The following is a 23,249-nucleotide window of genomic DNA, read 5'->3' as shown; positions in this document are numbered from 1 at the left end:
GTTTGTGTGTGTAAAAAGAAACCGCATTAGGATTTATATATGTATGTCTGTTCAGCGAAAAGACCAACCGTGAGGAGAAAATACCAGCTGAAACTAATTGCGAGAGTTTCGCATAGACTGGAGCGATTTAAAAATAAAAATAAAAATAGATCAGCCGAGCCTCTCAGCTTATATTTCAACCACTTTCAAAAGATTCAGTTTTAAGTTTGAAAGCACAAACCTTTTTTGGAACGACTTGTATTAAAATGGGACCTCAAAAATTAAAAAGCATTAGAGAAAAAGTTTATTTTTCCTACCATGTTTAATCCTTATGCAACAAACAGTTGCTTAAAAAACATAAAAGAAGCAAAAATATACCAAAAAGCTAAAAATGTCCAAAGTTAAAATGTGATTTTTCTCTAAAGAAACAATAAAACTGTTCTTTAAATCATAAAATGTTCACCAGTAAGGCACAAATCTGTAGTTTTGCAGGTTTGCCATACAATAAATATCTGTGCTTCACTGACCCATCTTAACATATCTAATTGACAGCCAAGTGTTATTTATATTTTTTTAGTTTTGCAAATTTATTATCAAGCATATTTCAGATATATGTGGCAAATAAAAAAATGTATATCAAAACATTCAAAATGCTTAGGTTCATTTTGTTTAAGTGAAAAAACATAAATCATGGGATTCTGTGTTGTAAAATAAATGAGAAAGGGGTCTACAAAATGCGCATTGAACAAATGAAAGCCACCCCATGTATATTCACGTTATCTACAACAGAGCTGCAAAAAAAATGTATGAAAAGAATAAAAATCTGAAAGATGAAAAGCTCTAAAGCCATTAAAGTCTAAGCACATCCAACATGCATCTCATTTTTGTTTCTGTGTTTCTCTGCAGGTTTCTTTATGCGACATCTGATGCTGTTGAAGAGCAACGGGTGACACTTCATTTTTAAATATGTAGATTGTTGTCTTCACTTTATAATGACTTTTGGCGGAGGGAGAAGAGATATTAATGTACCAGCCTGCTGTTATCTGTACCAGGCATTATTTAAAGTGAATAAACTAAGGCAGAAGTGCAAAATGGGTTTTTGTCTCTGACAAAGCAAAGGTGAAATATGATTTTAGAGCAGAATGGATGTCATTTATATTTAAACATGTACATGAAATTATGTAAAGTAACCAACATTTTGCTATCAGATGTTTTGTCAAATGTCACTGTTACTATTTTGGTGGGTTTTCTTTTTTTCAAAGAATTTAAATAAACAAAGCAGGTTTTATCAAATTAAACCATATATATATATATATATATATATATATATATATATTTTGGTCTGGTTAGGAACAGCTTTCTAAAAATTAAACAAATTGTGCTTTTTAACATTTCATACCAATCAACAAAATGTAAAAAGGTTTTTGTTCCATTTGTGAAAAAGGAAGGTCTGAGGAAGTCATACAAAGAAAAGAAATTTTCATTATAGCTTTCTGCTAATCCCCAAGTCTTCCCAGTAATGTGATTTCCACCAGAGTCCAATGGCCTTCTGGCTCATGACAAAATAGGTTGTTTACATTAGACCAGACTCTGCACTCTTCCTCTCTTTTTCCTCTAACTGAAACAACTCACAAAGTCCTTTCTCTTACCTCTGTCATGTGGATAAGGTAGAATCTCAGCTCTTCAGCATAATCTGTAAAACAGATAAAAGGAAAAGTAGGATTTTCACTCCATCTGAACAATAACTCTTAATTTCTGATTCAGATTTTGTCAAAATAGTCATACAGAAGAAAAGATTGGAGAGATGATCAGCAAGATAGAGATTCTCCCATAATTGATAGCACTCTGGTAGATGGGCCTGAAGGTGTGGAGTCAAGATGAATACTTATAATCGAGTGAATCCACACTTTAACTGAAAGCCACATTATATAGCAGCTCTCTATCGATTGATAATTAAATCTATCTATCTATCTATCTATCTATCTATGATATATGGTGAAGCCGCCCTGGAAGAACATGGTTGGAAAAATTTTATTCAACGGCTGGCAGTCTTATAATTCAGCTGTTAACGGCAAACCTTATAAAATATTGTGTTTTAGTTGCATTTAAAGATCCAGATTTTTGTCAAACCTTAAAAAAAACTGTTAATTGTCCTACAGATGGCCTGAGGTAAGACTTCCGCCTTGGTGAATTTAGAAAAGCTCCCAGATGTGCACTTTTCCAACAATTACACCTCTTTGCCTCATTGCTTTACCATCTGTGCTCATTGTTCTGTGTTTCACTCTGTTTCACAGACTGATAAATGTTAAAAAAGGTAAATGAATGGAAAAAATAAAAGGAAATCTTCAAGAAACAAAATATCCCAGAGATGGGTTGCTCTTACAAGTTGCCAGTCAAGTTAACTACAGTCTTAAAGATTATTTGTTCTATCAGGGAAAAATAAAAACAAAAACTCAGTTACTGTTACTAACTATATTGTTGTTTCATAGATTTTGTCAAAACAGTTACAAGAAGATGTGACAGCAGAGTGGTGCACAGGACTGAAGCCTAGTCACCATTAGTCAAATCCACAGCGCTCTCTGCTTTGGCATTGCCTGTTTTTGACATGAAAACCTAAAACTAATTCAAAATAATACATCTTGTGGAATGGTCTCACCTGAAATGAAATGATCACAATGCCGCTTACGCTTTGTATTGTCTGTTTTGGACAACCATCGGAATCGCTGACAGGGATCTAAAAATGTGCCTCCAACTTCTTCCCAGTGTTGTGTCGTTTTTTTTTTTTTTTAGCTAAACTCCGACATTGTAAAAGTTTCCGGTGAATGAATGACAGCATTTATGGGCCCATTTATGGTGTTCACCTGAATTTGACCAACAGCGGAGCATCTATTTTGGACTGAGTCGGTGTGATGGTTATTGCTGCACGTCCTAATGGTGGACAGAGGTTTGGACTGCTGTTGTTCTTTTTTGTTGTTGTCTTTTGTTTAAAACATGTGTTCGTATAACACGTTTTCTCTTGTGCTTTTCTGTTCTTCAATTCTTTTTTTTCCCCCATCATGCTTTCCATTCCGACTGCACATCAACAGATCAACATGCGTGGTCTCCAATGAAAAACTAGAAATGGGAGATGCTTATTATGGCATCCATCTGCTCTATTGGAAACACTTGGCAAACGTGTAAATGTAAAGTGGATAAAGTGGAAGAATCAACCTAATTTCAGAATGAATGACAAACTCAGCAAAGACAGGAAATCCTGCTGGTTTCAGAGTCCAGCTTGTGTATGTACAGAACACTGCAATATATTTCTTTTAATGACTCACTTTTATTGTCAGGTAGTAAGCAATGTTACCATTTTTATTGCACACAACACCTTAATGTTGTCGTTTAACAAATCAAATATGGGTACCGTAATCTATTCTTAAACTTGAATATAAGTTCATTAAGATTATTTAAAACTCTTAATGTCTTGAATTTGCTTTTCACATATTTAATAAAGTTTAAAAATATGCCACATTTTTTCATCTGGACTGAATTTTGATAGTCGAATAAGTTATTTCCTTTGTAAACACTTGGGGATGTAGGATCGGCCCATTCTGTCCAACTTTCTCTGAGGTCGTATTCTTCCATTTGAGATAAGTTATGAGGATGTGCCTGTCCAAGGGAACAAATTAGGAAGGAAAACATGCTGGCTTCTTAAAAATACAGCATTGTTTTGCTTTTTGGGGGTTTTTTTTGCCTGTGGATATGTCTTTTACCCTAATTTGTAGGTTCAGCTAATTAAAGTTCGAACAAAACAAAGACCGTTTTAAAGACGCCAACGGTTTAAAGGAAAAATTTGAGGGCCAAAATGCAAAACCTCCTATCTGCACATTTTTACATTTTAAATATTACATTTAATGATGATAAGAACTAGGTTATCTCCACATTTTAAGTGAATCTCCAAGAAAATCTTTCCCTTTTTTGAATGTAAAAGTCATTAGAAAACAACCTCCTTGAAATACTGACTCCAATATTTAATTAAAACATTTTTCTTGTTTACAGAAAAAAATATTTTTTTTCACTTAGGTGGGGTTTTTTTTATTTTGGCAATTGAATTCTCATCAAAAAAAATCTTGAAAACCACATGTTTCAAAGAAAAAAACACCAGAGGTCACTGTTGTATTAGTTTTGGGTTTTCAAAATACAACAGCTTGGAATCATATGGCCTAGCAATCCCAATATCTTTCATTCTTCTGAGAATATTTCACTAAGAAGATAATCTTTTTACATTTTCATCCTTTATTTCTAATTAATTTAGAAATTTTGATGAATTCTTTGGTTTTAAAAAGACTTAAATGAGGTTTTTAGATTAAGTAAAGCCCAAATATTGTGTGTGTCTTTATTACTGTTTTCCATTCCTTCTTTCTAAATTCTGGTGAGAAAAATATCAGGTGGTCATTGCTGTGTAGATAAAGGTTGAAAACTGTTGTGTTTATAAAGTGTTCTTTACAGATTCCAGTTTCCCTCAGCCTGCATGTTGGGGTAATAGGAACACAGGAAAGCCCTTTTATTGAACTTGTCCATGTGCACACACACAAATGTGAAACATGCCCAGGCTAAAATAAACACAATCCTCCAGCACCTCTTTCCTGAGTGACGCTGCTGAAGCAAAATAACAATGACAGGCAGCAGGGTGGAGGTGGAGATCTGTGTCTGTGTGTGTGTCCTCGTGTGAATAAAGACTCACAAACCCTCCTGCCTCCCCACGCTGGTGACTGCTGATTGTTTAGGAGAAGGATGGAGGTCAGATGTGACCCAGAGGATATCAGCTGTGCCTACAGAGAATTTCTCAATTTTCAGTGGATGATATTCTTAACACCATTTGTTTTTCCCATCACACAAAGCACAGTGGTGGGGGGGTGTTGGTCTTTTGTTTTTTAGCCACAGGACCTGACACTTTGAGTTGACAGTGAAGTCTTGTGTATTTGTCCAAAAGTTAAAGTTCAGCAGCAATAAAAACAAAGACAACCCAAATAAATCTGCTGCAAAACAGCATAAACAGGCAAATGTGTAGGAATCAAGATATTGCAAAGGCACTGTCAAATTTCAGACCTTTAAAGATCCACTCTGATCATAATTGCGTCTTTAAACATGTTCTTGTGGCATTTTATTGATGATGGAATATGTTTATTAAGAATATTAAGCTCAAAATTGCATTTTTAAGTATTTCTTTGATCAAATCACTGTGAATCAGGAGCAGACGAAAAAAATTCAATTTGAAAAACATTGTATAGGTGATGTATAAAATATGCTGGGCGGGCCACAGGCCTCTTGCTGTGCTCCATTCAGATCCATCCACTTGTAAACTACTGGATGCATGTACGTCTTTGTTTTCCTCGTCCAAACTGGTATCTAGCTCAAATCTGTACAAATGGTGAGTTTAGTTATTGCTTGCCATTTTTGTTTCTAATTTGTAATGAACTACTGTCACTCTATGTCCTAGAAAACAACACAATTATTTTATTTTGGATAAAAACCCTGTAATCATACTAAAAAGACCACTGGGAAACCATTTGACATTGCTGAAAGGACGATCGGAGTGGGTTTTCAACTATTTTGAAGGGTGTCAGAATTGCAGTGATCTTTTCTTTAAAAAGAGCTTGGACACAATGTCAACGACATTTTAAAAAGACTAAGGTAGAGAAACACAACAACAATTTGAATATATTGCTTAATCTTAGCTTAAAGCCCCCTCACTTATCATATTCCTTCAACTCAGAACTCAGACGATGTGAAACTGATTGTGTCTTGCTCTGCAAACTCACTGTCTGGTTGCATTTGCAAGACGAAACTTAACGCAATGATGAGTTCTCACTTCTTTTTCTGTGTCTTGTGCCTGTCGTGGTTCCAGAGCTTGACCCCCGTCCCCCCCGCTGCAGACATCAACAGTGTGCCTTATTTATTTGATTAGGCTTGGTTCTGGGCAGACTTGATGTCTAAGCTATTCTGTCCCCGACTGCCAGAGGAGATGGCTGTTTACACCAGTCCGAGATAAGAAGACAAAGCAACAGGATATTGGGTACTCATTCCATAAATATCCTTTGGTCAAAGTCATGAGAAAATAACTCTGCAAATCTGGCACTAGATGTTTGCTACTGCTTATGCAGTTTGTTCTTCTTTGTGCCATTTCAGTTTTAATTGTGAAAGGCCAATTGTCACTTAACCTAATAACACTGAAACTGAACTGTAAATTGCAGGCATATATTGATAATAACTAATTCACACTTGACTGAAAGGCTAGGATTGATGCATTCTGTGTAATCAAGATGACATACCATCCTGGAGCCGAAGGTGTCGGAGGAACAGTGGACTCTGAAGGACGTTACACCTGCCTGGTTCGGTTTCTCTTGTGACGAGCATCAAGTCACTGTAGACAAACACTGTGACCTGAAAAAGACAGAAATATTAAGATTACAAGCAGGAACAGGAAGTTCAGAAGAAAATAATGAGGGGCAGTGGGTGGTTAAGTGGTGAGACTTGTTTTGCAAATGTGCTTTTCCCCTTTTTGGCTCGACACCTTGCAAAACACATCGAGAATGTCAAAGTCACCACAAAGTTACAAAATCGCACATCATTATTCATTTCAAATACAAGCATAATATATTGTTAAAGTAATTCTATGTCACTTTTACAACTTAAAACATAAGTTTAAACTTTTGTTGACTAAAATCTCTTTTAAAAAACGTTTTCTCAATTGGCTTATTTCTTTTTGGCATAAAATACAAATTTTATTTACCAAATTCTGACTATAACTATATACTGCAATAACATTATTGTATTCGAAGCATTTAAATGTCAGGAAATCCACTGAACTGAAATACTACAAGTACAGTAAATTCATAAAAGACCAAAAAATGTAGAAAAAGAATTTACATCCTTGTATAGCTGCAATTATGATGCAAAAGGTTTTGACATTTTAGCAGCAACGCTTTCAAAGCTTCCTCTCAAGGGTGAGATTGCAAAGGGGGTATTTCAGCAGTCGTCCGTTTGTGGTTAAGTGTAAGTGCAGGGATGTGTGTGTCTGCATGTGTTTGTATGCAAGCATGAATATTTGTAGGTTTGAGTGGGTGGCAGAGAATGCAAGTCAGTAAAGGACAGAACATCAGAGAAGCAAGCAACAAAGAGCTGCACGGTCGTGACTGAAAAAGAAAGACGAATTACTCAACTGTTTTACAATAGCTTCTAAAAACACTGTTTTATTCTGATGAGTTTTAATTGCTCCTTTGTTGGGATTTCATCAACAATTTCAGCCACATCCTCAAATAAAAAGCAACTCGATAAGTCAAACAATTAGGCGTTTGTGTTACTAGGACTAACAAATGTTTCAGTCATCACTGTCAAATGGACACACCTTTATGAAGTCATCAAGCCTTGCTTTGAGATAGAAAAGATTAAGCAATTATATATAATCAGACGATTTTTGAACATTTTATATTTTTAGCATAAGAGGAGAAAGTTTTTGTCCAATATTAATAGATAATAGGGAAAAAAGGGGGGTGTAACCGAAAACATTTTTAGGTCTCAACTGCCACTGGATGAGGACAAACTCAAGGTTTGATTGCACCATATTGCTTTTAGATATTTATTTTAACATACACCCAACTAAGCTTTTAAATAATTTGTTCGAATCAAATGACGTTCTAGTCCTGAGAGACAGAGAAGGAGTACAGTATGAGTTTGTGAGAGCAGCTGACCCCAAACAAACTAACTCAACTCTGATAAGAGCTGGAACAACACAGATAGATCCATAGGAAATAAACAGTTTGTAGCCACATGCTAAAACCTCCCTCAGGAATACACATGTTTTAATGAAATGACTGTATACAAAAAACATTTAACCCCTAGATGCCTGTATTTATTTCCAACTATGAACAAAAAAAACTTGTGTTTTTGCTTTTAAGAAGATGCTAAGTTAAGGTAGCTTTGGAGCAAAAGTGGTTTTATTAAGTACAAAGCCTGGGACCTAAGCGGTGAATCAAATATAACATTTGCTTTTAGGTTAGGTGTCTCTTTAAATTTTTTACGTTTTTTGTTGTGCGCTTTTCAGAGCAGAGCAAGTTCAGATTTGAAGGCTCAAAATAAGACTATTTTTGCAATAAACTTTTTTTTGAGTGAAATTGGATCTACATTACATCTACTTTTTTTTGCACTCAACTGCCGTAGCAATTGAATTTCCCCAACGTGGGATCAATAAAGAATATCTCATATCTCATATTACATAAGAAACTCATTTCTTTTTTGAACTGGGCAAAACTTACACTATTTATTGTCACATCCAACATTACCTTTTTTTTATAATTGCAATTTCAAATCCTAATCCAAATCATTTAAAGTTGACTTAATAAAGTTTTGTAGGGTTTATTTTCATTCTGCGACAGTGTTTGGTTAAAGAAATGTTACAACATGCAAAGAAAAGGTGCATCAATAGATTCATAAGAAAAAAATGTTAAAAAATATGGTTCTCGTACAACTGTTTGATTTTATTGTTTGTTAACGTCTGAAACAGATCAGCAGACAAAATGTTAGATTATGATTTAAAGAAGAACTGAGCTTTAGACATAGTATTTTAGCTTGCTATGTAGCTTATTGTACCGTGGTTAAATATATAAAAACACATTTAGATAAAGCATTCAATAAGCTGCTTCCACTGTAGCATAAAATGCTTTTCTAGGAGCTACTGTCTAAGCCATGGCATTAAGCTTTTTCTTGATGTTTAAACCATTGCAGAACAAAGGACCATTTGCAATGCCTTACTTTTTCTGTAGTTATTCATTTTCCAGCAGAAATGACAGTTTTGGGAAGAGGTTTATTGTTAGCAGAGTCAATTCCCATCAAAGTGATTTTTTATGTTGCTCTCCTCACTCATCCATTATTAATTCTTTTTGACTCATGAGGACCTGACGGTTCAGAGGAGTTACAGTTTTATGTAAGCTGTTCAGACATCTCCCTGCAGTCTTTTCTTGTTTGCTTTACATGTGTTTCTGTCCCTGATTCTAAAAAAAACAAATATTGTGTCTCCCTTTCAGACAGATTGACAAATTAAAGACAAATAAATTGGACTTATTAACTGACAGATGAAGGCCTAAGTTTTGATAAAATTGTTTCGTTTGACCAAGTTAACCATTTTCCCGTTAAGCGTTCACATATGGCTTGAGAAATGTCATAACTCAGTAGAAGAATGATCCGTATTATTTTCCCTGCATGTTTCACAAACGTTGCTGGCAGCTGGATGGCTCAGTTGGCTGCGTGTAGGACTGGCGCATGGGAAATGAGAGGTGGTTTCCCACGGGGCGCGTTGAGCTTCATCCAGTGTGGGTCCTTAGGCAAGACCCTTCACGCTACTGTCTACCACAAGGGGGTCCCTGTCTGGGTCTCCCTGTGCCAGTCCCCAGCCCAGATGAAATACAGGGTTGTGTCAGGAAGGACAAACTCTCTGCCAAACCACCTGTAAATCATTGGAAGCTGATTCGCTATGAACAACATCATTTCTGCTGACAAACATCTTCATCTCTGACAGTTTTCTGGAGATGAGAGATGTTGGGTTTGGAGCCTTGTTTTTGTTTTTTCAAGACTCTTAAAATAATCTCCTTCTTTTTTGATGCCAGTGATTTATTTGTCTTCATCGTTTTGTTTCATCTGTGTCCGTAAATGCCATTTATCTAGATTGTGTTTGTGTACTGGCACTACTAAATGTAGATTTTCCAAATGAATAACAGCAAACAAGAACATGTACCGTAAATAAAGAATCTATATTTTTCTAATGGCTTATTACAAACAATGGGATATCAAATATTTGTGTGCAATATATTTTATTTATTTCTCCTTTTATTGAATTATTTTACATGAAATTTCACTGATTTATCTGGTGTTCTCATATCTTCTTTTTCTGGCTCTGCATTAGTGTGACGCAGCCATCATCAAGAGAAAAGGCAGGGTGCCCCCTGTTCAGGCCACACCAAGGCCACTGGTGAAGAAGTAACCATGTACATTCATGCCAAGAGCAGATTAACAGAGCAGAATAACCCATCTACCTTACTTGAATGTTTTCGTACTGTGGGAGGAAGCCCAGGTGACTGCAGGAAACCCTGAACATGCACACAAGATTGAGCAAATGGCACACAGAAAAAACTCTTTTTTTTTTTTTTTAACATGAACTTTCATGTTAGAAATGACAAAAATCGATTTGTATATTGATATTCTGAAATATATTATACTTTTATTAAAACTTGGTTAATAACTGACTATCTTTCATTTATTAATTTCATAGTTATTTATTCTTAAGGTGAGGAAGATTTTTTGGGAGGAAAAACAAAGATTCTTGCACAACTGAGGCTTCAACATTTTACAATAGTTTGCTATCCTTATATCAGTTTGCCTGAAATGTGCATGTTTACATGTATTGTAGGTGAATATCCACGCCAAACGGGGAGAAAATCGCGCACTTAATGATGTGACTCACCTTCGAAGAGTGGTGCTTGCTCTCATGAAGAATCAGCTCCTCTGATATGGAAAGTGTTCGGCTACAAAGGTCAAGAGGCTGGAGACAGAAGAAAAACACAGATGACAGGTATTAATCATAAATACAGAGCCATTTCTTTGTTGCTACCAGTTAATCATCCTACTATTGTTAATGCGTTACAGAGGAAAAAAGGCCACAGTGCAATTTGTAAAAAAAAAATAAATAAATAATAATGAAGTACCATATTCATTTTGACTCCAAAATCCCCTTAGTTGGTTTAAAAAGGAAGGTATTTCTCTTTTATGACACAAAAACTGAAAGCATTTCTACTCTTAGAGAAAATGAGCGGCGTGGTTGAAAGTGACGAGGTACAAACACAAGACCTGCCACAACGTGGGAGGATGGCACTTCCTCTCAAAGTCCAGAGTGTGACAGTTTTTAAATATGTGCGTCTGTGCTGCATTTGCCTTACTTAATGAGGGGTCAGAGAGCCACAGATCTATTGAAAATCCATATGAGGTCAAGTTGGTGCATGTTGAGAAAGTCTGATAATATGCTAAATTTTCCATAAGCATTAATTACTGTGTTGTTTTATTTCAAATTGAGAGTTTTTTTACTTATTAACATTGTGACTTAGGGGAAAAAATACTTTATTATATATTATTGTAATATATATTAGTTAAATATTACCTAAAATGGCAGAAAAGTCATAATTCTGGATTAAAAACGTTAAACTCTCAAACAGAAATGATCAAAGTATTTCCTGACTGTAAGCCACAACCAAACTGGAGTTTAGGTATTTTATGTTACAGGTACCTTATAGTCTCAGACAGATCAGCATGGACGAAAAGTTTACTTTTTACTTATTTGAACATGATTTAAACATTTTAGGGATTTTTGGCAGACATCAATCAGATTTCTACCAGCTTTTAAATGAAGAAAAAAAATTCAAATGATCACATTTTTGCTGTATAAGTCTATTTTAGTGCACATATGTTAGTACTAAAATGTTCTGTCTTTTCCATAGTATAACATCTTATTTTTCTGATCTCAATCAAAGATTGTTGGTCACCTGACTTTAGAGTCTTTTAGACATAAGTTTAAATAAATAGGCAGGATCCACATGCAGGAATCATTGGAGCCTATCCCACCTGGAAGGGGTTGCCTATCCATTCGACAGACGTAGAATCCCACACTACTGAAAGAAAGCTTAGAATTTCCAAATAACCTATTAAATATATTTTTGAACAGCAAGAAGTAGTCAGAGAGCCTAAAAAAAACGCAATACATAGAAAGATCTTAAAAACTTCACACCTGGTTAGAATTTTAACCAGAAAAAAATGCTAAAATATGTTGAAATAAAATATCATGATTTTTTTTAATATTAGTGGAAAATTCACCAAACCTTCTTTTATTATGGGGAAAATGCACTTTCTATCTTTTTACAAGCGCAACATTTTCTAACAGGCCTGTAGAAAAAGAGAAAATCATGATAAATTTAAGTCTTCTTTTAACCCTCCCACTCCCCTAAGACTGGTTTCAGGATCCCCTACGCTGTAATGAAGGGTCCACATGACCCCAAACTTACTCTGACAAGTTCTCCAAGTGATCCCACCTTACCCTTAGGCTGTCAGAATGTTCACTCGATTGTCACACAGTTAGGGAATACAGCCCTTACATTGAAAAGGGTACACAGAGCGGCCTTGGATCCTGGTCTTCACAGACAAAACATCCTGTTTTCCCACCATCAACGTGAGAACTGCCTCCTACCACCTGGTCTTGACAGACAAAACGTAGCATTTTCCCACCATCAACGCGAGAACTGTCTCCTACCCACAGTCTCACCATAACCCTCCCGCGCCACTCAGGCTGATTTGAGGAACCCCAACGCTGTCTCGAGGGGTCCACGCGACCCGAACCTTACTTCTACGAGTTCTCCAAGTGACCCCACCTTTACTTTGAGAAATGTAGTCCTACGAAGGCCAAGTATCCCTACAGCTCCCCTTAGGCTAATTCGAGGAACCCCAACGCTGTCTCGAGGGGTCCACGCGACCCCGACCTTACTTCTACGAGTTCTCCAAGTGACCCCACCTTTACTTTGAGAAATGTAGTCCTACGAAGGCCAAGTATCCCTCCCACTCCCCTTAGGCTGATTTGAGGAACCCCAACGCTGCCTCGAGGGGTCAGCGCGACCCCACTCTTACTTCTATGAGTTCTCCAAGTGACCCCACCTTTACTTTGAGAAATGTAGTCCTACGAAGGCCAAGTATCCCTACAGCTCCCCTTAGGCTAATTCGAGGAACCCCAACGCTGTCTCGAGGGGTCCACACGACCCCAACGTTATTTCGACTAGTTCTCCAAGTGACCCCACCTTTACGGTGAGAAATATAGTCCTCCAAAGGCCAAGTATCCCTCCCGCGCCCCTTAGGCTGGTTTGAGGGGTCTCGCGTACCCCACAAGGTAACGCGCTAAACTGTGTTTTGTTTCGGTCTATCCTGTATGTCTTGAGGGGTTCGCGTGACCCCACAATGCAGCGCGCTGAACTATATTCTGTTTTGGTTTACTTTGTCTGTCTAGAGGGGTCACCTGTACCCCACAAGGCAGCGCGCTGAACTATATTTTATTTTGGTTTACGTTATCTGTCATGAGGGGTTTGCAGGACCCCACAAGGCAGCGTACGGGACTGTAATTTGTTTTGGTTTACGTGGGGATCCCCGCGGACCCCACAAAGCAGCACGCTGGAATGTATTTTATTTAAGTTTACGTTGGGGTACCTCAGAGCCCCACAAGGCCGCACGGAACTATATTTTCTTTAAGTTTACGTTGGGGTACCTCAGACCCCGAAAGGCAGCGCAGGGAAGAGGCTAGAGCTTGGGCTTGTTTTTCTGTCAGAAAACAGTAATTTTAACATTTCCATCTTTTCATTAACTTTCTATATTATGTTTGGTCCTGCAAACACTCTTCTTTTCTCACAGATAACGGACACAGAGCGACCTTGGATCCTGGTCTTGACAGACAAAACATCCCGTTTTCCCACCGTCAACGTGAGAACTGTCTCCTACCACCTGGTCCTGACAGACAAAACATAGCGTTTTCCCACCGTCAACGTGAGAACTGTCTCCTACCACCTGGTCCTGATAGACAAAACATAGCGTTTTCCCACCGTCAACGTGAGAACTGTCTCCTACCACCTGGTCTTGACAGACAAAACATAGCGTTTTCCCACCGTCAACGTGAGAACTGTCTCCTACCACCTGGTCTTGACAGACAAAACATAGCGTTTTCCCACCATCAACGTGAGAACTGTCTCCTACCACCTGGTCTTGACAGACAAAACATAGCGTTTTCCCACCATCAACGTGAGAACTCTCTCTTACCAACATTCTCACCATAACCCTCCCGCACCCCTAAGGCTGATTTGAAGATGCCCTACGCTGTCTTGACAAGGTTACCCGCAGACCCCACGAGGCAGCGCGGGGGAAAGGCTAGAGCTTGGGCTTGTTTTTCTGTCAGAAAACAGTAATTTTAACATTTCCGTCTTTTCATTAACTTTCTATATTATGTTTGGTCCTGCAAACACTCTTCTTTTCTCACAGATAACGGACACAGAGCGACCTTGGATCCTGGTCTTGACAGACAAAACATCCCGTTTTCCCACCGTCAACGTGAGAACTGTCTCCTACCACCTGGTCCTGACAGACAAAACATAGCGTTATCCCACCGTCAACGTGAGAACTGTCTCCTACCACCTGGTCCTGACAGACAAAACATAGCGTTTTCCCACCGTCAACGTGAGAACTGTCTCCTACCACCTGGTCCTGACAGACAAAACATAGCGTTTTCCCACCGTCAACGTGAGAACTGTCTCCTACCACCTGGTCCTGACAGACAAAACATAGCGTTTTCCCACAGTCAACGTGAGAACTGTCTCCTACCACCTGGTCTTGACAGACAAAACATAGCGTTTTCCCACCATCAACGTGAGAACTGTCTCCTACCACCTGGTCTTGACAGACAAAACATAGCGTTTTCCCACCATCAACGTGAGAACTCTCTCTTACCAACATTCTCACCATAACCTTCCCGCACCCCTAAGGCTTATTTGAAGATCCCCTACGCTGTCTTGACAAGGTTACCCGCAGACCCCACGAGGCAGCGCGGGGAAGAGGCTAGAGCTTGGGCTTGTTTTTCTGTCAGAAAACAGTAATTTTAACATTTCCGTCTTTTCATTAACTTTCTATATTATGTTTGGTCCTGCAAAAACTCTTCTTTTCTCACAGATAACGGACACAGAGCGACCTTGGATCTTGGTCTTGACAGACAAAACATCCCGTTTTCCCACCATCAACGTGAGAACTGTCTCCTACCAGCCGGTCCTGACAGACAAATCATAGCGTTTTCCCACCATCAACGTGAGAACTGTCTCCTACCAGCCGGTCCTGACAGACAAAACATAGCGTTTTCCCACCATCAACGTGAGAACTCTCTCTTACCGACAGTCTCATTATAACCCTCCCGCACCCCTTAGGCTGATTTGACGATCCCCTACGCTGTCTTGACAAGGTTACCCGCAGACCCCACAAAGCAGCACCCAGGACTATATTTGGTCCAGGTTTCCGCTGGGGTCGCCGGCGACCCCACGAGGCAGCGTGCGGGACTATACATCGTCCAGGTTACCGCTGGGGTCACCGCAGACCCCGCGAGGCAGCGTGCGGGACTATATATCATCCAGGTTTCTGTTGGGGTCACCGCGGACCCAACAAGGCAGCGAAACTGCTTTTTTGGAGCAGAACCTTTTTTTTTTCTTTCAGTCAGAATTTTCACTTGATTTTCACAGAGTGGGGAAGAACAGATAGAACCCACCTGCCGGCGCTGGTCGGAGGGGTTGATATCTCGTTCGGACCCCCTCACAGCTGCAGCTTTGGGAGTGAGATTTTAGCGGCTTTCTTCTGTCGGCGTCTTGTCCAGCCTTCGCAGATTCGCATGGTTCAGGACGTCATAAAAAATGAAATGGGAAACTAAAGGTCAAACAAGAGTTTGCATGAATTTTCAAACCTTTTGTAAGAGGGGAGAGGTGGAGAAACACGACCTGTTAGGCTCTGTGGCTGTCCGCTCTCTCCGGCCTAAAGGCAAACAAAACAAAAACTTTTTCATTAAATTTATCCCGTAAGGGAAGATGAAAACATACAAAATACAACATTAGACTGGTGTGTTTTTGTTTAGTCTGCATCGCTGGTGTCGTGGCTCCATAAACACTCCAGTACAGAGAGAAAACAGAGACCGAAAGTCACGTACCCCACAAAGCAGCGCGCTGAACTATACAGGCCTACTGGTGACCGTGATACCTGCTATCTGCTACTGAGGAAAGGAATCAAGCATATTTCTGCAATACAGTATACATGCATATATAGAATCCATTCAATGCTTAATAGAAATAATTTAGAACATACCTCCACAATACCCCCGTTTGGATCTACTCCCCACAATATCCACACACACACACACACAAACAAAGCAACAGATAGACAAAATATAACAAACACAGTACCACCGGATCTCCCTCACCACCCACCAAACCCCGGACTACCTGCTGCCAAAAAGGTCATCGTCTACCTTTGGGACCCGGCTGTCAATGGCGGAGGAAAGGAGGTGGACTACGAGTGAACCAATCAAACCACAAACAAACAAAAACAAAACCAAGTGAACAAACAAAAAGCAACAACAAAAAAAAGCAACAAACACAAAACACGAAATCACAACAGACGTAATCACACCTGAAAAAAAGAAAGATCACGATTAAGAAGACAGACAACTGACGATGCCGCTGCTTGGGTCAGCTGGTTCCATCAGACATGAGAAGAAAAAGGAAAGAAAAAAACACAGAGTCCGGTGCCCCAGAATCTGAAACACAAAGGAACTGTGGAAGAGAAACCAGAACAGACAGTAAGTGTTGAGGAGTTGGAGAAGCCTAGAGGATGGAGCTGCTGCAGATCAAGAGGACAAGGAGGATGATGTATATCCGGACAATCTAGAGAAAGCTGAAAAGCTGATGACGTCTCTCACGAGCCAGCCTCATTGTGAAGATGTGCTACCCTTTGCTGTGCCCTTTTCCACGAACCTCATAAACCACAAGCATAAAGTCAATTTCACCCCAGGTTCTCAAAATAAAATCAAAACATACACAGATCACAAGGTAAAAAAAATACCCACACATATACAGTTACACGACATCAAAACACTCCGAAAAGCTTCTGTAAAGAGACAATTGTGGTTTCGTTTGGATATTCTGTCCTGTTTTTTATTTTTTGTTTTTAATTTTACAGCCAGTGAATACCTGACAGAACATTAGCAATAGCTTCAGATGTGGTGCTGGAAGGCCGACTCTCTCTCTCTCTCTCTCTCCATTCCGCTGACCTGTGGGCTGTTTCGGGACCATGCCTGGGGTTGGATCCCCGAGTCATGTTGTAATAAAAACGTCATCATACAAAAAAAACATTCTGGGTTCGTTTGGATATTCTATTCTGTTTTTTTTTTATTTTTTTTATTTTACAGCCAGTGAAAACTTCACAAAACATTCACAATAGCTTCAGGTGGAGAGCTCGTAGACATGTGAAGCAACCCCGATGGAGCAAAGCCGCAGATCAGCCCCGCACCTGCAGGGCAGCAAACCGAGAGGCAGGCTGGAGAGCGCCGTGACTGAGAGCAGCCGGCAGGTCCATCCTCTCCCCTCTGACAGCACTCGTAGCTCTATAGAAAGGTTCAGGTTGGGTGAAGGGAACTGCACGAGCTGCGACGAGTCACACCAAAGTGCGCTGTGTCAGAGAGGCTCTGACCTCTGACGGAGGTCACCGTGTCTGTAAAACACACACACACAGTCGATGTGATTTTCAAACTTCATCTCAGAATTTCTTACCTTGCTGGAGTGATGAGACTGCGATCTCAGTGACGGTGACTGATCACAGGCAAAACAGGGGAGCCGACACGGCTTGTTGCGATCACACAGAAGCTTGGTGACCTTGATGAGACGGGCAGCTGCGCTCTTCGACACCTTCTGCAGCCGTTGCTCGTTCTGCCTGAGTTTCTGCACCTCGTCCTGCAGCTTTGCCTCGTCCTCATTTCTGCTGCCAAACAGCAGCCGAAGTCTAAGTTCGCAGCCACACGGCTGTGAAGCGGACTCTGCTGCTGTCCCAGTCAGGGCTGACGCTGTGGCGATGCTCCCATGGCTCCTGGTACGGAGAGATTCCCAAATACTGCCGACTGACGGGCGGGCTGGCGGAGCGCCTTGACTGAGAACAGCCAGCAGGTCCAATCCTCTCCCCTCTGACAGGTCATGAAGCTTCATGGAAAGGCTCAGGTTTAGGTGCAGGGAACCGCACGAGCGGCTTAAGCGACCAGTCACACCCCAGAGCGCTGTGTCAGCGAGGCTCAGCTCCGAGGCAGGCCGCAGCCTGTCGCGTCTGAGGAACCCACGCAGCCTGCACCATCAGGGGAGCACGCAGGTCCATCTTCTGCCCTCTGAAAGTCATGAAGCTCCATAGAAAAACTCAGGTGGGGTGGGGTGAAGGGAACCGCACGAAGGCCTCAGCGACCAGTCACACCACAGAGCGCTGTGTCAGGGAGGCTCAGCTCAGAGGCAGACTGTGGGTGATATACCGTTTCAAGTGAATGTTTCAGGCCTAGCGGGGCTCCAACCTGCCGCAGGTCCTGGTTTCTGAAATGGATTCTATCATTTGACCTGTCTTTGTGGAAAAATCATGGCGTTGAATGCCATGCCTCTGGTCACCCAGTAAATGCATCCATGCACACCAACACAAACCTGTATTCTCTGACGGAGGTCACCTTGTCTGTAAAATACACACACACACACACACACAGTCGATGTGATTTTCAAACTTCATCTCAGAATTTCTTACCTCGCTGGAGTGATGAGACTGCGATCTCAGTGACGGTGACTGATCACAGGCAAAACAGGGGAGCCGACACGGCTTGTTGCGATCACACAGAAGCTTGGTGACCTTGATGAGACGGGCAGCTGCGCTCTTCGACACCTTCTGCAGCCGTTGCTCGTTCTGCCTGAGTTTCTGCACCTCGTCCTGCAGCATTGCCTCGTCCTCATTTCTGCTGCCAAACAGCAGCCGAAGTCTAAGTTCGCAGCCACACGGCTGTGAAGCGGACTCTGCTGCCGTCCCAGTCAGGGCTGACGCTGTGGCGATGCTCCCATGGCTCCTGGTACGGAGAGATTCCCAAATACTGCCGACTGACGGGCGGGCTGGCGGAGCGCCTTGACTGAGAACAGCCAGCAGGTCCAATCCTCTCCCCTCTGACAGGTCATGAAGCTTCATGGAAAGGCTCAGGTTGGGTGCAGGGAACCGCACGTGCGGCTTCCCTGACGAGTCACACCACAGAGCGCTGTGTCAGCGAGGTTCAACTCAGAGGCAGGCCGCAGCCTGAGGCGTCTGAGGAACCCACGCAGCCTGCACCTTCAGGGGAGCACGCAGGTCCATCTTCTGCCCTCTGAAAGTCATGAAGCTCCATAGGAAAACTCAGGTGGTGTGCAGTGAAGGGAACCGCACGAAGGCCTCAGCGACCAGTCACACCACAGTGCGCTGTGTCAGGGAGGCTCAGCTCAGAGGCAGACTGTGGGTGATATACCGTTTCAATTGAATGTTTCAGGCCTAGCGGGGCTCCAACCTGCCCCAGGTTCTGATTTCTGAAATGGATTCCATCGTCTGACCTGACTTTTGTGGAAAAAATCATGGCGTTGAATGCCATGCCTCTGGTCACCCAGTAAATAAATCCATGCACACAAAAAAATACAACATTCATTGTTATTTTAGTGGGTTACCAGGTTTTTGGTCCCCACAATAAAATTGGTCCCCACACCGTGAGTGTGCTACCAGGCTGAGGTCCCCTTAATGTATTAATGACAAACACACACACACACACACACACACACACAAAACTCCCAAAACTTTGACAGGACATTTTTTTTGGCAATGTTAACATTGAATTCAATGTTATTTTAGTGGGGACTAGATTTTTGGTCAAATGACAAATAATGACAAACACTCAAACACTCACCTCAGAATTCCTTAACTGGCTGGAGTGATGAGATGATGATCTCAGTGACTGTGACAGTGTTTGATCACAGTCAAAACAGGGGAGCGAACACGGCTTGAGCAGGGTGCTGCCTGCTCCCTGAGAACCTCCCAGCTCTGAAACACAGACGCCGTTCGCTTTCCTCGCTCACAAGTCAGGAGAGAAGGGAGGGGTTTTTTGTGGCACTGCGGTGCACTCCGAGTGCCTCGCTTAGACCGTTCCGTTCTACGGCAGGGCAAATCCCCACCGGAACAGCCACTAAATCCTCTCTGTGACGGAGCTCTCTTCGTAGAGCCTAGAGAAGACTGCCGCTGAAATCTCACGTGCAAAGCTGCTGCTGCGAAATCGGGAAGGGTCCGGTCAGATTCCCACCCGACCGACGGGCATTCGGACGATCAGACGGCAATGCTGTCTGTCCGACCGGTGTCAGACTGCATCTCGACAGTCCTGTCTCGACAGAACCGAGGAGAAGCGGTGGGGGTGATTCGCCCTGCTGAAGAATCTGCGTTTGCAGCATTACACAAACCAAATGCGTGTTTCAGAGCGCAGGTTTTGTGGAGCAACACGATGGAGCTGCCTACACGGCTTTACACAGCAGCTGGGTGACCTTGAGGAGCTGAGGGCCCTGCGCTCTGCGACTGCTCCTGCAGCCTTTTCATTCTTTTTCTGCCTGAGCGTCTGCACCTCGACCTCAGTTCTGCCACTAACTTCTCAGCCTCATGGCTGTGAAGTGGACACTTTTTTTAAATTTAACTTTCATTTACTTAGGAATCGTCCCGTTGAGATTAAGAATCTCCGTTTCAAGGGAGTCTTGGCTAGGTTGGGGGAAACAATAAATTACATTTACAATAAAAATGTCAACATTAAAAACATAGAAATAAATAAGAATGAGAGCTCATGTAAAACAGGTACAGTTAAAAGTGACTTTCGCCTCCCATCTCAGATTAGGAGACCTGACTGCACTGGCCCAGACATACGTCTTCATACTTCATACTTCATACCACTATATTTTGTTTTAAAAAGTAAAAATGCACATTGCGTCCTGCCCAGTCTTCGTCCAGCTGACACTAGGAGGCCTGCTGCTCATGACTGCACCGTCTGCCCATAAGAGCAGCTTCCATCATCATTTAGCGCTGTTTCAGTCACGGGATACAAAAACCCTTTTCAGTGTTTCGGTACATCTAGTGAAAGAAATCATTCACGTGTGTCTGAAACAAAACCAGCTTGGAACAAACTCATTTATTTTTATCTTCGTGATTAGTGATACTTCAAATCCTGCCTCAGCACAGCTAAGAGACACTTTTGTTGCAGGGCGCTCTCTGCTCCGTGTTCCCTGAGAACCTCACTGCTTTGAAACACAGAAACCGTTCGCTTTCCTCGCTCACAAGTCATGAAAGAAGGAAGGGGTTTTTCTTGCACTGCGGTGCACTCCAAGTGCCTCGCTCAGACGTCCCGTTTTACGGCAGGGCAAATCCCCACCGGAACGGCCACTAAATCCTCTCTGTGAAGGAGCTCTCTTCGTAGAGCCTAGAGAAGACTGCAGCTGAAATCTCACGTGCAAAGCTGCTGCTGCGAGATCGGTAAGGGAGCGAGAGGGTCCGGTCAGATTCCCACCCGACCGACGGGCATTCGGACGATCAGACGGCAATGCTGTCTGTCCGACCGGTGTCAGACTGCATCTCGACAGTCCTGTCTCGACAGAACCGAGGAGAAGCGGTGGGGGTGATTCGCCCTGCTGAAGAATCTGCGTTTGCAGCATTACACAAACCAAATGCGTGTTTCAGAGCGCAGGTTTTGTGGAGCAACACGATGGAGCTGCCTACACGGCTTTACACAGCAGCTGGGTGACCTTGAGGAGCTGAGGGCCCTGCGCTCTGCGACTGCTCCTGCAGCCTTTTCATTCTTTTTCTGCCTGAGCGTCTGCACCTCGACCTCAGTTCTGCCACTAACTTCTCAGCCTCATGGCTGTGAAGTGGACACTTTTTTTAAATTTAACTTTCATTTACTTAGGAATCGTCCCGTTGAGATTAAGAATCTCCGTTTCAAGGGAGTCTTGGCTAGGTTGGGGGAAACAATAAATTACATTTACAATAAAAATGTCAACATTAAAAACATAGAAATAAATAAGAATGAGAGCTCATGTAAAACAGGTACAGTTAAAAGTGACTTTCGCCTCCCATCTCAGATTAGGAGACCTGACTGCACTGGCCCAGACATACGTCTTCATACTTCATACTTCATACCACTATATTTTGTTTTAAAAAGTAAAAATGCACATTGCGTCCTGCCCAGTCTTCGTCCAGCTGACACTAGGAGGCCTGCTGCTCATGACTGCACCGTCTGCCCATAAGAGCAGCTTCCATCATCATTTAGCGCTGTTTCAGTCACGGGATACAAAAACCCTTTTCAGTGTTTCGGTACATCTAGTGAAAGAAATCATTCACGTGTGTCTGAAACAAAACCAGCTTGGAACAAACTCATTTATTTTTATCTTCGTGATTAGTGATACTTCAAATCCTGCCTCAGCACAGCTAAGAGACACTTTTGTTGCAGGGCGCTCTCTGCTCCGTGTTCCCTGAGAACCTCACTGCTTTGAAACACAGAAACCGTTCGCTTTCCTCGCTCACAAGTCATGAAAGAAGGAAGGGGTTTTTCTTGCACTGCGGTGCACTCCAAGTGCCTCGCTCAGACCGTCCCGTTTTACGGCAGGGCAAATCCCCACCGGAACGGCCACTAAATCCTCTCTGTGAAGGAGCTCTCTTCGTAGAGCCTAGAGAAGACTGCAGCTGAAATCTCACGTGCAAAGCTGCTGCTGCGAGATCGGTAAGGGAGCGAGAGGGTCCGGTCAGATTCCCACCCGACCGACGGGCATTCGGACGATCAGACGGCAATGCTGTTTGTCCGACCGGTGTCAGACTGCATCTCGACAGTCCTGTCTCGACAGAACCGAGGAGAAGCGGTGGGGGTGATTCGCCCTGCTGAAGAATCTGTGTTTGCAGCATTACACAAACCAAATGCGTGTCTCAGAGCGCAGGTTTTGTGGAGCAACACGATGGAGCTGCCTACACGGCTTTACACAGCAGCTGGGTGACCTTGAGGAGCTGAGGGCCCTGCGCTCTGCGACTGCTCCTGCAGCCTTTTCATTCTTTCTCTGCCTGAGCGTCTGCACATCGAGCTCAGTTCTGCCACTAACTTTTCGGCCTCATGGCTGTGAAGTGGACACTTTTTTAATGTATCTTTCATTTACTTAGGAATCGTCCCATTGAGATTAAGAATCTCCTTTTTTCAAGGGAGTCTTGGCTATCGGGGGGGGGAGGAAACAATAAATTACATTTACAATAGACGTTTCAACATTAAAAACCATAGAAATAAATAAGAATGAGAGCTCATGTAAAACAGGTACAGTTAAAAGTGACTTCTGAGCCTCCCATCTCAGACTAGGAGACCTGACTGCACTGTCCCACACACGTCTTCATACTTCATACCACTATATTTTGTTTTAAAAAGTAAAAATGCACATTGCGTCCTGCCCGGTCTTCGTCCAGCTGAGACTAGGAGGCCTGCAGCTCATGACTGCACCGTCTGCCCACTAGAGCAGCTTCCATCATCATTTAGCGCTGTTTCAGTCACGGGATACAAAAACCCTTTTCAGTGTTACGGTAAATCTAGTGAA

General features: G+C 42.1%; 1 protein-coding gene and 1 long non-coding RNA gene across 4 annotated transcripts in view; one reads left to right on the top strand and one right to left on the bottom strand.

Annotated features, from left to right (window-relative positions):
- Window positions 1–10,702, top strand: part of LOC144996660 (uncharacterized) — a 37,926-nt gene extending 27,224 nt beyond the window's left edge. Inside the window, exons 2-3 of the long non-coding RNA XR_013659537.1 lie at window positions 886–10,087; window positions 10,424–10,702. This is a non-coding gene — a long non-coding RNA (uncharacterized LOC144996660). The remainder of the gene's footprint in view (window positions 1–885; window positions 10,088–10,423) is intronic.
- The window catches only part of rgs3a (regulator of G protein signaling 3a), a 322,617-nt gene that overhangs the window by 74,646 nt on the left and 224,722 nt on the right, over window positions 1–23,249 (bottom strand). For all 3 annotated transcript variants that reach the window (XM_023960529.2, XM_023960531.2, XM_023960530.2), the window contains 3 exons: window positions 10,478–10,555; window positions 6,294–6,405; window positions 1,629–1,672 (listed from right to left, as the gene is read on the bottom strand). In XM_023960529.2, the coding sequence (XP_023816297.2) occupies window positions 1,629–1,672; window positions 6,294–6,405; window positions 10,478–10,555 (234 nt within the window). The remainder of the gene's footprint in view (window positions 1–1,628; window positions 1,673–6,293; window positions 6,406–10,477; window positions 10,556–23,249) is intronic.

Source organism: Oryzias latipes, chromosome 12 (genome assembly GCF_053564925.1).
Source record: "Oryzias latipes strain Hd-rR chromosome 12, Olatipes_Hd-rR_3.1".
NCBI lineage: Eukaryota > Metazoa > Chordata > Actinopteri > Beloniformes > Adrianichthyidae > Oryzias > Oryzias latipes.
This window is presented reverse-complemented; position numbering and strand designations above follow the sequence as displayed.